Source organism: Dipodomys merriami, unplaced genomic scaffold, assembly GCF_024711535.1.
Source record: "Dipodomys merriami isolate MVZ:Mamm:240054 unplaced genomic scaffold, mDipMer1.0.p SCAF_49, whole genome shotgun sequence".
In the NCBI taxonomy this organism is placed as follows: Eukaryota; Metazoa; Chordata; class Mammalia; order Rodentia; family Heteromyidae; genus Dipodomys; species Dipodomys merriami.
In genome coordinates, this window is record NW_027206057.1 from 6712268 (window position 1) to 6728952 (window position 16685).

Sequence of the window (16685 nt, forward strand, 5' to 3'; positions counted from 1 at the left end):
TTTTTTTTTGATTACCACAAAATAGACTGAACATAATAGAGTATGGTTTATAAATTCTAAGCTTATGATCACAATCAGAAGCCACAAAGCATGAATTCCAAGCAAATACAGACTAAGTTAAATGTCACAGTCAAATTTACATCAAATTTAATGATACGTATTTAATGATATGCATAATCACAATAATGGCTCAACTACATGGGAAAAAAATAATAAAAACAAATTTTATCAGCTTCACAAGTCGACTGGCTCTAAGAACCAGGGAATCCTCTTCAATCTTACAGCAGCTCCCTAAAGACAAAGCCCTGCCTACTAATTGTTATTCTATTTCTTCTAAAGCTAGAAGCATAGGCTGGGAATGTACACTGAAGAAGGTCTCAATGGGGCTGGGAAGGTGGCTCAGTGGTAGAGTGCTTGCCTCGCATGCATGAGGCCCTGGGCTCGATTCCTCAGTACCATATAAGCAGAAAAAAGCCAGAAGTTGCTCTGTGGCTCAAGTGGTAGGGCGCTAGCCTTGAGCTGAAGAGCTGAGGGATGGTAACTAGGCCCAAACTTCATTCCCATGACCAAAAAAAAAAAAAAAAAAAGGTCTCACTGCACAACACATTCTCAGAAGCTCAAGCAGGATGACCAGAGCTACCAAGACAGCCAACGGGCTAAGGCAGTGTGAAAGAATCTGAGAAACCTACCACTGGTGCTTAGTAGTCCATTGGGTTGTTTCCGTAACACCTAATGCCCAAAGACTTGGGAATTTTAAGGATTATGAAAGCATTGGCTTCCTATAGAAGAATGGAATATGAATTAGAAAAATGCCCCTCAGTCTCCCAAACCTCACACCTTCATTTAATATTTGTTTCACTGACAGGTCTTATCCTCTCTCTCCTCCTTCTAAAATCTCCACTTGTCCATATCTCCCCAAAAACCATTTGGAATTGGGTGAGCCAGCAGTGGGGATGAGATACCCACAAGCATCTGACTCTGTGGCTCCAGACCTGGGAGAGGGAGAGCTCAAGATGATTTTCCACACTGTTTTGTTTTATTGGAAGGATGTGAGTATAAGGACGTTTACAGCCTGCTTTTGCAAACCGAACCCACAAGGAATTCCAAAATAGGAATACATAGACTTTTTCATCTAACTACAATCATTCAGGAAAATGAGAGAAGGATTGTTATCCCATCTGGGTTATAAATGGCTCATGGAAGTTCTTTCCTAAAAGCAAATAAGGGGCATTCTATATTTTATATGAATAATCTGGTCTCTTCAGCTGAGAGTACAAGTAAAGACCATTTAATACTTCTCTCACCTACATTTGAATATTTTCTAATTTCCATGATTATGTGTCTCTGTAAATTACATAGGAGAGAGGAAAAGAAAGGGAGGGAAGGAAAGCAAAGAAAAGCAAAGGAAAAGAACAATCCACAAAGTATTATACACAGTTCCCATTTCAAAGAAGGAAATCTTTACCATTCGCAAGAACTCCAGGAAAGAAAGACTTAGAACTCTTCAAGAAAGATGAAACAGGTACAATTCACCAACAAATCAAAACCTACTAGAATAATTATCTTTTTATTTCCAAACTGGGAACACATGTTATGAAGATTTTCTCACATGTGTAGTTAAAAGGACATAGTAAGCAGAGCCAACTAAGCCAGCAGCAGAAATCAGGTGAAGCGCAAGGTCAGAGTGTTTCTACTGAGGTACGAACACCAGCACTTCACTTTCTTTCTAACTCATCCTTTCTCAACACACTGGGCAGTTGATACAGTACTAGCCATGCCCCCAGTACAGCTCTGAATAACATGGAAAAGTCAGACTTCTTTGAAAGGAGAAAGGGAACACACGGAAGGTGACCAGGAGAGGTGGCACCTGTCACTGAACCACACACAGTAGGCAGGGACACCCAAAGGGTGGTGCTTAGGAGTCAGCAAATGGAGGCTTGCAGGCAGCATGTACCCATAAACTGGTATTCTTCCCCCAGCTGCCCTAATGTTTCCAAAACAGAACATCACTCATATCCAGTCAAATGGCTTCTCCTGACACTGTAGAGGTCCAGTAAGCCTGGGCATGCAATCCCAACTGGTCTTCAGTCATAGGGTCACCTAGCTGTGTCTCCCTTTCTATTTGCCAGTCTCCATCTCTCCCTAATGCTTTATATCTTAACTAACTTCATCCTTAACTTCACATTGCAGGTCCCTGGAGGTAACCACAACTTGGTCTCATCACTGACACCAACAGAAGAACTTCAGATTCCAAACCCCATTACAGGAATTTTTGGTGGTTTGGAAATTCCAGTAAATTCTGCTGTTGTATTCTGGTCAGTTTTTTTTCTCCTCTATCATATAGGACTAACCATGACAAATTCATCTGCCTAGTATTTATATGTTATTTTACAATGCTATAATTGAATATTAGAATAGTAAGTTTTCAAATACACAGTGAACTTAGTTGCTACATTCCAATTATCTTTAAAATACAAACTATGTCTCTATACAGATCTGATATTCCTGCCCCGGTGAATGTGGAAAAGAGTCTCCATTGTCAGTCAGGTGTGAGACATGAATGAAAAAGTGATATCTTATAAAATATAAATACCCTGGTATGTGATACCAAGAATTCAATGGATGACCAAATTAGGCGGTGAGGGCATATTTAAGACTAGCACTGTGTTAGAAAACCAAAACAAGACAAACCAACTCACCAGTTCCAGACATTGCCTGTGGCCGTAGGCAGCAGCATAGTGGATACTATTGTAGCCTTCTTTGTCCTGGATCGATGGATTGGCATCATTCTGAAGCAGGAACTCTAAACATCTGTAAGCATAAAGATGGTGTGTTGTTTTAGAAAGCATCTCTGGACCCAAAGAGCTAATTAGTATAAATCTCCCTATCATGAAAATTTTACACAGCCAGTTGTAATTTTAAGTGTTTCTTTAGTCTAGTGCAATGAAGCTTTATGTACTGGAAGATATTTATATGCATGTATGTACATATATGTACACACATATGCACACATGCACACCCACACAAACACACATACTCCGTTTCTGTAGTTATCCTAGTATTAAGGAAATGCTTTAAGAGCAAGGGGGTAATTGAGTAGTTATTGCTTTTCTTCCCCAAATACAGAATGTATCTATCATCAAGATTACTGAATAATTAGATTTTGATCTCCTAGTTCAATAGACGAAATCTGAAATGTTATGAAGTGGTCAGGCATTGAAACTTAGCACACCGAGAAGAATAGGGATTATTTTTGAAATTTTTATTGGGGTTAAATAAAATCTTCAAATAGAATAAGAATGAAAGAACCTGATAATAGTCTGAATAATAAAAAAGATTAAAGGAATAAGTGAACACTATAAAATATAAAGAAGGGGGTTGGGGGGAGGGAAATGGGAGAAAAATGAGGGGGCAACAAGTTCAACAAGAAATGTACTCACTACCTTACATATGTAACTAACCCCTCTGTATATCACCTTGACAATAAAATTAAATTAAAAAATATATAAAGAAGTAATTCAGTAACTACATATGAAGAAAGAAGCTTATCATGATGAATACACACTAGAACAAAATAATTTGAATAGTTTTCACTGACATAGACTAGAAGGAGCCTAGCTCCACTTTGCTGAGGAGTCGTAGGTCTAGGGCCCCAAACTTCCGGACACAGGTCCCCAGGGATGCAAGGCCTATTGCAAAAGGTCCAACCATGCTGGGAGAGGCAGGAACAACTCAAAAGGGGCAACATTCCATAGTTTAGTAGTATTATTTCTGTGACAGAGGAACACACATGCCCTTTACAAGGCCATAGATTCAATTTCACTCTCAAATCAATACTTCAAGATTTTAAATATAAGTCAGTATTTAGAGATTTAAAATACATTAAGTCCTTCCAATGGAAACTTTCAAAGGTCACTCAGAAACTTCTACATGACCTTTGCCCTCCTTTTGGCATAAGGCAAATAAACCACACATACTTTAATTTCTAGAAAACTGATTTATAAAAAGACCAAAAAAATTAAACCAGTACCTACATGTCTTATTTATTCATAAAATGCTCCATAATAAATCAAATTTTTATTAGAGTCTTGCTACCATGCTATTTTTGGTTATTTGAACCTTAAAAGGAAGTACTCTGTCATTCTGGTAATTAAAAGTCCATGGACAGGATCCAAGGTATGACTCATTGTAAACCAAATTGCTCTTTAAATAAAGTCATTCAATAGAAACAGCATTTTAGTGCCCACATAAGCCTCAGCTTTTGAATGGATTGTAGTCTAAGAATCAGTTGATACACTGAAATTGTAATTTGGGGAACATTTGGAATTGCTTCTAAAAATTTATTTAACCTAGATTATTAACTCAATTATATAAACAATAATTTGGATAGTCTCCACATGGTTTTTCTAAAGAAAATATGAATTCCATGTTTTAATTGGAAATGCTCCTTATCTTTTCTCCTCCCAGGGCCCCTACTAGCAATTTTGGCACCTAAAATGCAAAATCAACAGAAGCATATTAGGTCAGGATGTATTTGGATGGGATGGAAGTGGCCTTGGCCTGCCTTCATATGGAGGAGCCCTTAGGCTGCTGGTTCCCAGCCCTTCTCTTCCCTCCCTGCCCCATCTACTCCATCACTGTAAATGAGGGCGGGGCTGGCCCAGGACAAGCATGCGATCCATGCACTTAAGGACAAATGGGTACTTTCTGTGGTGGAGTGAAATTCTATGATTTTTATTATTTTTAAATTGGGAGCATGAGGGTAACACTACGGTTATTCTGCCGAATTCACAGCTGGTGTCTCCTGCCTCTGCTCACCAAATGGTTATGCTCTGTAACCTGTACCAGGACACATTCTCTAATTCCCTGGACACAATGGGGTGAGCAAGCATATCCAGTGGGGGTGTTGAGAAGACCCCACAGAAGACACCAGCATTCAGGTCACAGACAATAGCTCCTCTGGCATCCAGAGAAGAAAATAAACAAATTAGAGCACATGATCCTGAAAACTTGTACAGGATTAGATATCCCTTGAGTCCCAAGGGGTACAACACAAAGTGAGAGCACCAGTTCATTTGATTGTTCGTTTAGTCAACAGTTACTGCAGACTGGCTCCACGCCAGTCACTGCACCAAAACTATGACTGAACTGTCAGTGAAGGAAGCCCTAAAGCTCATGTGTGTCCAAGCCCTCGGGTGACAGTTGGCATGCAGCTCCCACCACAGCAATGGTGTGGGATGAAGTGGTCAGGGCAGATGTGTACAGGGGGCTGTTTGTAAGTTGATGGTGCTGGAGAGGGAGATTATAGGACAAGTTACAACTGGGAAAAGATGACACTGGCACCACAACCTCAAGACTTTCATTTATAGCCTCTGTAAATAGTTGTCCTCCGGTCACAAAGCCTAAGTAAGGCCTGAGAGGAGACTCAATATGTCCCCAGAGGCCTATTATGCATAGCAGAGTGAGAAATGATATTTAAGACCTGAAACTGCTGACCAGTCACAGCAATAGTCAAAACAAGCTTAGTTTAGAAAAAACACCCTTTGTAAAAGCAGCATAGCTGAAGGGTATACTAAAAGAACAGTTTCTTCTCCATTAAAGGCAAGCCCATAACACTCCTTCAAGATCCCAAATGAAGCCCCAAAATAGACAGGCCTGGCAACCCAGAGACAGACACAGTATCAGAAATAGCACCTTGTTTTGTTTTTTGTTTTTTTTTAAGCTCAGAAACTTACAAAGCGGCTTCCTTTTCCTTCATCTCCCTGGCTCTTTCAAGTTCTTCAGAATTGTCATGGCCATTTCCTAAGATAGTCTTACTTCTCGGCATAAAAGATAGAAAGAAAATCACAATTAGCTTTTAAAATGGCACAGTTGTTAATAGTTTTCATACAATTGTATATCGGCGGTTTTTGACCCCAATCTCAAAGGAATAAGCACCACTGATTTCAAGTGAGGTTAGATTGGATTCTCTCCAGAAAATCTAATTTCTCCTAAAGGATCCAACTGAGAACATGACTTTCCTAAAACTTCTGCCTAGGTGTCAGTGATGAAGACAACCATTGAGTGACCTACCTTCCATAAACAGCCTACAACTCTACCGATAAACAGGAGGCATGTATCTCAAATGTTTCTAACTCCTACCAAATTCTTTGCTGTCTTCTTGCCAGTTCAGCATTTCATTTATACAGGAAGAGCAGGATCCTGATCTCCTCTCATCAGACAGAACAAACTGTCTTGTAGGATTATAGCTCTTAACAGATGAAGTATACTTCTTTTTCATCTCCTCGCCAGCAACTCTAACTCTCCTCCAAGTGAGTAGCATAGCATCTGGTATACAGCAGGTGCCCAATAAATATTGGCTGAATTAATAACCTGCATATGGATAGGAATCTGAGTGCCTGGATTTCTTATTACTATACAGTAAATATAACATTTATATCAAAATACAAAGATGAAGGACATTTTTATACTCATATGTTTTCCAAACTATGGACCATAACCCATTACTGTATTATGAAAGTTTCCTAGGGTGCAGCCAGCTGATTTTGAAGTCAACTGAAATAGAAAAGATCGGATTCATCACATACAATAAATGCAAATATGTTTTTTGAATCTTTTATTTCTGCCTTACATACATAGAAGTGTGAATGTGTGCACTGAGTCAGGATGTAAGCTGTGTTTCTACTGTGGATATAAGATTCACTTGCTGTGGATCAGCATTTAAATGTTTGAAAGAGGTCAGATAAGTTGATGTTAGGTGAAATGAACCCCAAAGATAAGGACTCAAATGGTTTTTCTTTCTTGCTATTGTTTCTAACATATTTATAAGATGATTTCTTTATTGCTCTGTATGTCCCTCCCTCATGGTATAACTCTTGTTTTCACTGTATTTGATGTTGGTATAATTTGGGGAGGGGAAGGGAAAAAACAAATTGTTTAAATAAGGACACAGGTGGACCCATTGCAACAATGAGATGTACAAGACGTTATGTTGAAAAACGAACTTTACAACTTTGGTGCAGGGAGGGGGGGTAGGGGGAGTGGGGAGTTGGGGGGGAAGCTGGGAAGGGATGGGAAGGGGAAACAAAGGAAGAGGCAACAATGCTTGATAAGAAATGTACTCATGGGCTGGGAAGGTGGCTCAGAGGTAGAGCGCTTGCCTTGCATGCATGAGGCCCGGGTTTGATTCCTCAGCACCACATAAGCAAAGAGAAAAAAGCAAGAAGTGGCGCTGTGGCTCAAGTGATAGAGCACTAGCCTTGAGCTGAAGAGCTGAGGGACAGCACCCAGGCCCAGAGTTCAGGCCCCATGACTGGACGCAAAAACAAAACAAAACAAAGAAATGTACTCATTACCTTGCTCATATAATTGTAACCCCTCTCTACGGTATTTTCACAATAAAAAAATGGTTGAAGGAACTGGGGGTATAGCTCAGTGGTATAGCCCATGCTTGGCTTAATTATATTTGTAAATAAAATAAAATGTATGCTAACCATTGCTCTATAAAAGAACCCATTAGCATTGACCTAGAATCAATTGAAAAGCATAGGACAGCAAATAATTCAATTCTTCAAATAGGATCATCAAAAAGGAATCCTATGAGGAGCATCTGCCTTTAGTCTTTGAAAAAACTTACACAAATCATGGAGTGGATCCTCCCTGCCCCCCTTTTCTTCTTGAACTGGTCTACTAATTTCTGCTTTCCATTCCTACCCATCTAGAATTCAAATATGTCTAAGTAACCAATATCCTCTCCTCCTGCTGCCCAAAGAGCATTTATACCCAGATTTCTATCATCCTGAGTCTGCACTGCAGGTTGCTGGGGTCATGCTCAGTGGATGATTTTGATGCATAAAATAAACCAGTATAAGCCTTCTAGACAATGGAGCACTTAGGTGCTGCTGACGAAAACTATGGTATATGTCAAATAAATTACATCAGATTTTAAATGTCCTGAAAAAACCCAGGCTTGACAGCTCCACTTGGCATTCAACCCAAAGAGCAAAGAAGAGAAGGAATTGTGCAGTGACATGTAATAATCAAACATTAAGAGCAGAGTTGGGGGGTGGGCAGGAGAGGAAAAAGAGCAGAATGGGAAAACACAAAGTTAAAGACAAAACAAATCTAAGTCCTCTGCATCTGAATGAAACAGATTCTTCATTGTCAGTTTCCAGGAGGCAGAATGAGACACAGCAGACCCTCTCTGTTCCCAGTCCTAACCCAAACAAGCATGAGCAAGGTGGATGTTACCTTCTGTCTATGTCTGATGCAGCAGCATAGTGTAGTGCTGTCCGCCCCCAGTCATCTGTTTCATTAACGTTGGCTCCTGTGGTCACTAATGTCTCAATACAGTGGAAATGACAATTCGCAGCTGCATAATGCAAAGGGGTCCTGAAAAACAAGCAGCCATTTATTACTTCCGTCTGGAAAATACCATCATCAACCCAAACCCTGGCGGTGAGATGCCTGGGGCTGTGGAAAGCTCTTTGGTTTTGGCGGTGTGAAGCCAAGGAACCACCTTCTCTTGACTACAGAAAGTCAAAATGGTGGCTTCAGACAAAGCCAGCCAGGGTGGATCTAGCCTTTCTATCCTAAGTGCTTATTCAAGTTCAGTGTCTATATTATTGTTTTTTGATACCATATTAAGATCACCCCTATTTAAGAACCATCAAGACAAGCCCCATGCGCTGAGGGTATGACCCAAATGGTAGAATACCTGTCTAGAAGTACAAAGTCCTGAGCTCAAGTCATAGGAACATGAACACACACAACACACACACACACACACACCCCATACCCATTAAGCCTACATCTAGGGGCTGTTAGGATAGAGGAAGGGAGTCAAGAGGAGAAAAAGAGTGGGGATTAGGGGAGACTATGCCTACATGGATGAAATGTTACAATGAAACCCACCATTCTGTGTAATTATTATTCACTAATAAAAATGTTTTTTAAAAAGCAACAAATTTTTCCTAGGCTAGAGTGAAGCTTCTATTTAATTTCTAGTTGGTATGAATGAAGAACTGAATTTTCTTTTTTTTTTTTGGGTCAGGGGGGTCTGGTCGTGAGGCCTGAACTCTGGGCCTGGGCGCTGTCCCTCAGCTCTTCAGCTCAAGGCTAGCGCTCTACCACTTAAGCCACAGCGCCACTTGCGGCTTTTTTTCTTTTTGCTTATGTGGTGCTGAGGAATCGAACCCAGGGCCTCAGGCATGCAAGGCAAGTGCTCTACCACTGAGCCACTTCCCAGCCCAAGAACTGAATTTTCTAAAGTACAATTTCCACATAGGACAGTCTTGTTTTAAAGCCTTGAGTCTTCTCCACTGACAAAGGCTTGCTGTCTTAGCCTGGAATTGAAAACCTTCCCTTCATTTTGTTTATAGAGTGTCTCTCTCCCCTGTGTACATTATGTGCCAACTAGTGTATCCACATGGAATAACATAAGAGTTCATGTTCCTACTTCCATCCATCTTTGCTTGTCCCATAACAACTCCGTTCATCATTCATGTCCCAGAAGATAGCTGTCATTTTAGGAATGCTTAGCTACTGAGCTTCCCTTGTACTTTCATTACATATTGCCTCAATTTTAGCTCTCAGCACATTCTCCACAGAACTAGAAGCTCCTCGTGGGCAGGGGTGTAGGTTCATGGGAAGAACTATTCATAGAATCAGGTTCTAGTTTGCAAAGTAGACCAAACTGTGTCCTCTATCTGGCCTTGGCTTCCTCATTCTTATTTTAACAGAAACCTGAAGGTCTGAAATTCTAAATCACTTCCTAAGTGATTTAGTTCTTCTGGGCTCAGATTTCTTATCTATTGAAACAGATAATAGGCTCAGTGCTGGTAGCTCACACCTGTAATCCAAGCTACTCAGGAAGCTGAGATCTGAGGATAGCAGTTTGAAACCAGACTGGGCAGGAAAGTCTGTGAGATTCTTAATCTCCATTTAACTACTTTAAAAAACCAGAAGTAAAGCACAAAATCTCAACAGGAGTACTGAAGCTGAGCTCAACCCCCAGGATAGGCTCAAAAAAACAAAAACAAACAAACAAAAAAGATCAGATAATAGGCAGTTTTGTATATCTCCTAGAGTTACTATGAGAAAACTAGGAAATAATATCCAGTGAACATAAACATCTTATAGAATGCTTGTCTAGCATGGGCAAGGTCCTGGGTTCTATTCCTAGTAAGGCAAAAGGGGAAGGGAAGGTATGGAGAGGAGAGAAGAGGAGAAGAGAGGAGAGGAGGAAGGAAATGCTCAGGGTACTCACAGCTAGGTGAAGAGAAAGACAAGAAAACAGAGTCCACAAAGACATAGTGACATGAGCTGGTGCTAGGGAAGCAGACGGGGTACTCCCATCAGAATGGCAAGAATGTACGAAGGTGTCATGTGACATGATCTGGAAGGATAGGAGGATCTGTCTTAGGTAGATTGGCAAGAGAAGAGATCTGAGGCAACTCCAAAGAGCAGAGCTAGGGTTCCAGTGGACAGGAGGTATAGAGAGATGCTACAGGAGGAGAAGGAAAACATATATAATATATTCATATGTGCTGCTTATTGACTAACTTGTTTTCTAAGAAAGAGATGATTTCTTCCTTGTGCAAACACAAACCTAGATTTATATTATATATAATATATATTTTATATGATGTAATATATAATACATTATTATAGTTATATGTTATTATATTTAAATTACAAACAGACACATAATGTACCTGGCTAGCATATTACGGCACAGCTCAGCAATACACAGATGTATTTGTTTCTGGTGCTTTGTCTTTTTGCATTTAATATTTCCAATATGTCTAAAGTCTTTTCCCAAGATGAAAGGGCTAATACAGAAAACAAAATCTCTGGATTTTATGACTAGATTCTGGGTTTGGATGGCTCAATTGTTCTATCTGCTACAAACATAATTTTCTAAATGATATTCATGAAAAAGGAGAGAGACAATCAGCCTCTCCAAGCAGACACTGGGAGAAAAGGGGCTTCCCTTCTGGCATGTGTTGGCTCTGGCAGCATTTCTTCCAAGAAGAGATTTCCTCTGGAGGATGGAATCTTCCACCATCCCCCTGCTGACCATCTCAAAAGCACAATTTCTCAATCGACTACTCCTCACTCCTCCATTTGTGCACTCAAGGTTCCCTGATTACTTACCTCCCGCATTTGTCCTTTTTACGGAAATCTGCTCCACTGCTCTGCAAGAGTTTTATACATTCCACATTACTAGAAAGACAGGGAAAATATCATTAAGATGTTAAAACTTAATCGTTGTTCTATCTTCAGAAAGAGCTGTATTCCACAGGGATTATAATAAGATGAAAGGGTAGCCCCAGGTTTAAAATTCTACTAGCAAGAAGTAACATGAACAAATCTCAGTAATGCCATTTTGTATGGATCTAAAGTTCCATTTCCAAAGCTAATAAATCAACAAGTTAAAGTGCTTTGTGGAACCTTTTCAATTCCATGATCATGTAATGATCATTACATGATAATACCTTCCAGTGATAGCCTCATCATGTATCCTAAAATTCTTTTCAACACCATCAAGAGCTTATGAAACAACCACTTCAACCTATAATAACGTCATGTCACCTTTAAACAATGCGCCAGAGTGGATGAGCTCTGCCTTTTATCACAGCAGAATAAATTTCCCATGATAACCATTTTCGCCTAAATATTCCTTAATGGAAAATAAAACATCTGCATTTCCCTTGCCTTGTGATCAAGGCAAATAAATGAGCAGTGGCAACCCTGGAAATAATGTAATGGTGTACAGTGATCTACCAAAGCTCCTTTGTCATTTAGAGGAGCTATAAATCACACTTAGTAGAGTAAAAAGGTCCTATTGAAATGAATTTTCCTGTTGAAGTGCATTGTTGCTAAATATTAATTCTAGTAGGAATTTCCAATTGGAATCCAAAATGGGTTGCCACTTTTCTGGATATTTCTGATTTTTTAAAATACAGGAATAAAAAGAGATAATCATCCATGGCTACATTCATGGTTTTCTAAACTTGGGATGTTAAGAAGTGACCTGGAATATATTGTTTTATTATCATTTAAGTAAGAAAAATGATCTCATCAATGATAAGCCTGAGCAGAGCTCTCCATACCCACATCTATCCTTTACAGCCATCTTTCTCAGAAAACCAGCTACTTCAGTTGTAAAATATAAGAACTTTTAAAAGGAAGTGTGTGTTGGTATAGCATACCAATTAATGCAGCCCATACAGCTCTTCCTGAATGATGGCAAAGGATCAAAGGCAGAGGCGGACCAAGGTATGTGGCTCATAACTCACTCCATTTAGGGGCTAAGATGGAAGGAAGGGCCTCTTCCTTCCATAAAATACAATTATGAGCTTAAAACTAGGTATAAAACTAAATTAAATTCAATGTATATAAGGACCCAGAAGCTTGTCTCTGATAAATAGCTAATATGTTTGATAAGATAGAGATGACAGATGGAGAAACACTACTATACAGACTAACAAATGAAAAAAACAGCACCTTAGCAATATATGATCATCTAAAAGATGCCATGTTTGGTCAATGTACAGTCATATATTAATATATTGATCAGAGGTTTAATTAACCACTGATATGAAAAATAGCTAATATTCTTTTTATAACACCAAAATAAATGTGAAGAAATCACTTCTTGCCTTTCCCCCTCCTTTTTACTTTCTTTTAACCTTTGTTCATATTTAATCCTTATAAGGATTTAAAAATCAGCTTCAAAATAAGGACAAAATGAGCACATAAAAGAGATAAACTTAGAAACAAATTTCAAAAAAAATTCTTTTGATAGAGGGGATACCAAACAGATATATAGCCTTCAGTCTGGAAATCTGAAGAAAGTAGCACAGGGGTGGAGGAGGGGGGAGAAAGAGGAGAAGGAGGAGGTGCAGGAGCAGGAGGAGGAGGGAAGAAAGAAGAAAATAACAATAAAAAAATCTTTGTTTGCTATATGAAATGAGCTAATAACTCCTATTTAGTATAACAAAATGCAAGTCATCTGGAAATGCAACTTGTGATAACTGATATTTGGTAGAAATTATTTTTACCCAATTTACTAAGAAAATTGCCTTTGGTTCACAGACAACTTAAGTCAATGAAGATGTATTAAGTAATTAAGCCATGAAATAACTAAAATTGCTAAATACTCACCCTCCTGCAGCAGCAGCATGAAGGCACGTTCTTCCAAATTTATCTGGGGTGTCTATTTCAAAGCCTGCAGACAGCACGTGCTCATTACTAAACAAGGATACTATGCTATACTTTTGTCCTAGTCAAACCACAAGAAACATCGCAGAGACAGAAAAAATCAGTTAGTAGGAAAACCAGAAAGCAAGCAATTGTAGTCAGAAAGAGGTTGTCATGGAAACGAATGGTAACTGCTCAAGCTTGGCGATTTTCTAGGAAGCACCGTGAAGTCAAGAGGATTTATTTTCACATTCAGCCCTGGGTGAACCATAGCCCCATTTTTCAATCCCAGGATAGAAATTTATGAAGCCAATATGAGATAAGTAGGGCAATAGATAGGCAGACAGAACACATGAAGAAAATACAGAAGGCCAAGGACTGATCCTAGCAAGCAGGAATAGGTTTTTGTTTTTTGTTTTTTAATGTATTCCAATCTTTCAGATTTGGGAAAACAGGCTTTCATGCAGGGATTATTTTTAAACATGCCAAAAGCAGTGACAGTGGAATCAACCACAGGGAAAGTACTTAAAAGGGGAAAGGTGCCTCTGGGTTATCTGATGAATTAATTCATCAACAATCTTTGCCTGGCAGACCTCTACCACTTTCGGAAGCCAGGAAACTCCTTAAAGTATGAAGATTGGCAGAGGTAGTGATAAGAAAGATTAGCAAATCTCTAAGTCAGAAATAATGTCTTGGTTCCAAATAGCTTCGCATTACAAATATAAAAATTGAGTTAGAGGAGAGTCAGCCTGAGTGAATTTTCAGTGCCCAGGAACTTGGAAGGTAACATAATAATTTCTACCACTACAATGTAGGCAATTTGGCCTCTTGTTGAAAAAATGTTAAGAATCATTTTGAACATCAAAGAGGTTTGTTTGTTTGTTTTGCCAATCATGGGGCTTTAACCCAGGGCCTGAGCACTGTCCCTGAGCTCATCTTGCTGAAAGCCAATGCTCTACCACTTTAAGCCACAGACATTTCCTGTTTTCTGGTGGTTAATTGGAGATAAGGGTCTAACAGATTTCCTGCCTGGGCTAGCTTGAACCTCAATCCTCAGATCTCAGCCTCTTGAGTGGCTAGGATTATAGACATGAGCTACCAGTGCCCTGGCTCAAAGATATTTTTTGTTTTTAATAATGTAAACTTCCTATCTGCTCTGCCCATGTAGGCTTCTCTTTTATCCTGGATTATCATTGAAATTTAACAAAAATTCAGACAGGACTCTCACTTCAGACAGGAATACTGACATCCCAACAGCTTCAATTCTAGGGAGTTGTCACATGCACTTAGCTTTGGAAACACTTCCCTTCACCAAGGCAGGTAATGACATGAATGAAGCACAGGCAGCCACTCACTGGGACCAGACACCTGACTCATGGACAGCACACACTAAGACTAGTCTGGGCATTGATGTACTTACCTGATGAGAGCAACTTTCTGCAGCAGTCAGAGTGAGCGTTTAGGGCAGCTAAATGTAAGGGGAACATGCTATGGATTCCACACCTGAGGAGGAAAAAAAAAAAGAGCAGCTCACAGCAACAGATCCCAAGATACATGTGCAGAAGGACAATTGTCTTTCAAGAAGTTCTCAGATGAAAATGTTCATTAAGGATCCATGGCTGGGCTAGGAATATGGCTTAGTAGTAGAGTGCTCGCCTAGAATGCATGAAGCCCTGGGTTTGATTCCTCAGTACCACATACACAGACAAAGCTGGAAATGGTGCTGTGGCTCAAGTGGTAGAGTGCTTGCCTTGAGCACAGAGAGGCTCAAGGACAGTGCTCAGGACACATGGCAGAGATAGCTTTATAAATCTCCAATTCAATAAATATTTATGTGCCAGGCACCAGTGTCTCACACCTATAATCCTACCCTATTTAAGAGGCTGAGAGCTGAGGACTGGGGTTGGAAGCGAGCCTGGGTAGAAAAGTCTGTGAGACTCTTTTTTTTTTTTTTTTTATTGTGAAAATACCATACAGAGGGGTTACAATTACACCGGCAAGATAGTGAGTACATTTCTTATCAAGCATTGTTGCTTCCTCCTTTGTTTCCCCTCCCCTCCCTTTCCCTTTCCACCCACCCCCCCACTCTGTGAGACTCTTATCTCCAATTAATCACCAAGAAGTTGGGGAGCTGTGGCTCAAGTGCTAAGAATACTAGCCTTGTGCACAAAAGCTCAAGGACAACACTCTAGCCCTGAGTTCAAGCCCCAGGACTGGAGAAAATAAATAAATATGCAATCAATATGCAGTTACTTTCTACCTGAAAATAGGATCTAAAATTCTGGATCAAACCATCACAAAAGCTAGGCACTGATGACTCATGCCTGTAATCTTAGCTATCCAAGAGGCTGAGATCTGAGTTTCACAGTTAGAAGCCATCCCAGTTAGGAAAGTCCCTGAGACTTTTATGTCCAATTAACCAGCAGAAAGCTAGAAGTAGAATTATGGCTCAAGTGGTAGAGTGCCAATCTTGAGTAAAAATGCTAAGTGAGAATATGAGGCCCCATCGTTCAAGCCTCAAGGCAAGCAAAAGAAGAGGAGGGAGAAGGAGAAGGGGGGGGAGGAGGAGGAGGAGGAGGAGGAGGAGGAGGAGGAGGAGGAGGAGGAGGAGAAGGAGGAGGAGGAGGAGGAGGAAAGGAAGGGAGGGAGAGAGGGCAGAAGGTAGAAGAAGGAAGGAAGGAAGGAAGGAAGGAAGGAAGGAAGGAAGGAAGGAAGGTTCGATTTATACCAATAGGAACGTATATTTTTAAGAAAATATGTTTCATGGGGAATGGTAAGCATTATTTAAAAAGAAACATACTCATTGCCTTACTTGTGTAACTGTAACCCTTCTGTTAATCACCTTTATTTTTTAAAAAGAAAGAAAATGCATTTCATACAATGGGTTTAAAAAGTTGATTTCCTTCATTTCTCTCAGCTTAGTGACTGTATGTGACATTCATTTGTTCACTCACTCTTCTGTTCTACACTTCCACATCAGATGGTGTGCTACGTGACATAGATAACAAAGCAGAGCATGACCAACTCTCTAGAAAAGCGGCCTATTTTATTCCTTGATTTGAACAAATACTTACTGACCTGTTATATGCCACACTGTATCATTCAAAATAAACTTTTCCCTTAATTTATGACAGGAGGAATTTAAGAAAGGACTGGTTAGACTGACCTCTGCTCTAACACAGGCTTCAGGGAGAGACAAGCATCTCACAAGGGCATTTCCTGCCTTTAATATTAATTCAATCCTCCTCCTCTCCCATAGCTATGTGCAGAATTTTAGCTCCTAAAAACATCATCATTAGGTAGTTCCTATGTTTTCGCTGGTATTTATGTTTGGGACCATTTCTCAAAAAGATCTCATTTTAATCAAATAATGCACTTCAGATTTTCAACCTTCCTTATATAACACAAGCAAGTAAGGGACTCCATCTATTTCCATCCTGCAGCATTAATTACCAAAGTTTCTTCTCTAACACGCAGTG

General features: G+C 39.8%; 1 protein-coding gene across 4 annotated transcripts in view; it reads right to left on the reverse strand.

Moving 5' to 3' along the window:
- Nucleotides 1-16685, reverse strand: part of Ankrd44 (ankyrin repeat domain 44) — a 300455-nt gene that overhangs the window by 84121 nt on the left and 199649 nt on the right. For 2 of the 4 annotated variants that reach the window (XM_069995713.1, XM_069995715.1), the window contains exons 11-16: nt 14627-14709; nt 13171-13234; nt 11158-11226; nt 8251-8391; nt 5736-5816; nt 2700-2811 (exon numbers count right to left, since the gene is read on the reverse strand). In XM_069995713.1, coding sequence (XP_069851814.1) covers nt 2700-2811; nt 5736-5816; nt 8251-8391; nt 11158-11226; nt 13171-13234; nt 14627-14709 — 550 coding nt within the window. Of the gene's footprint in view, nt 1-2699; nt 2812-5735; nt 5817-8250; nt 8392-11157; nt 11227-13170; nt 13289-14626; nt 14710-16685 lie in introns of all 4 variants that reach the window. The other 2 variants (XM_069995712.1, XM_069995714.1) reach the window with 1 other exon arrangement.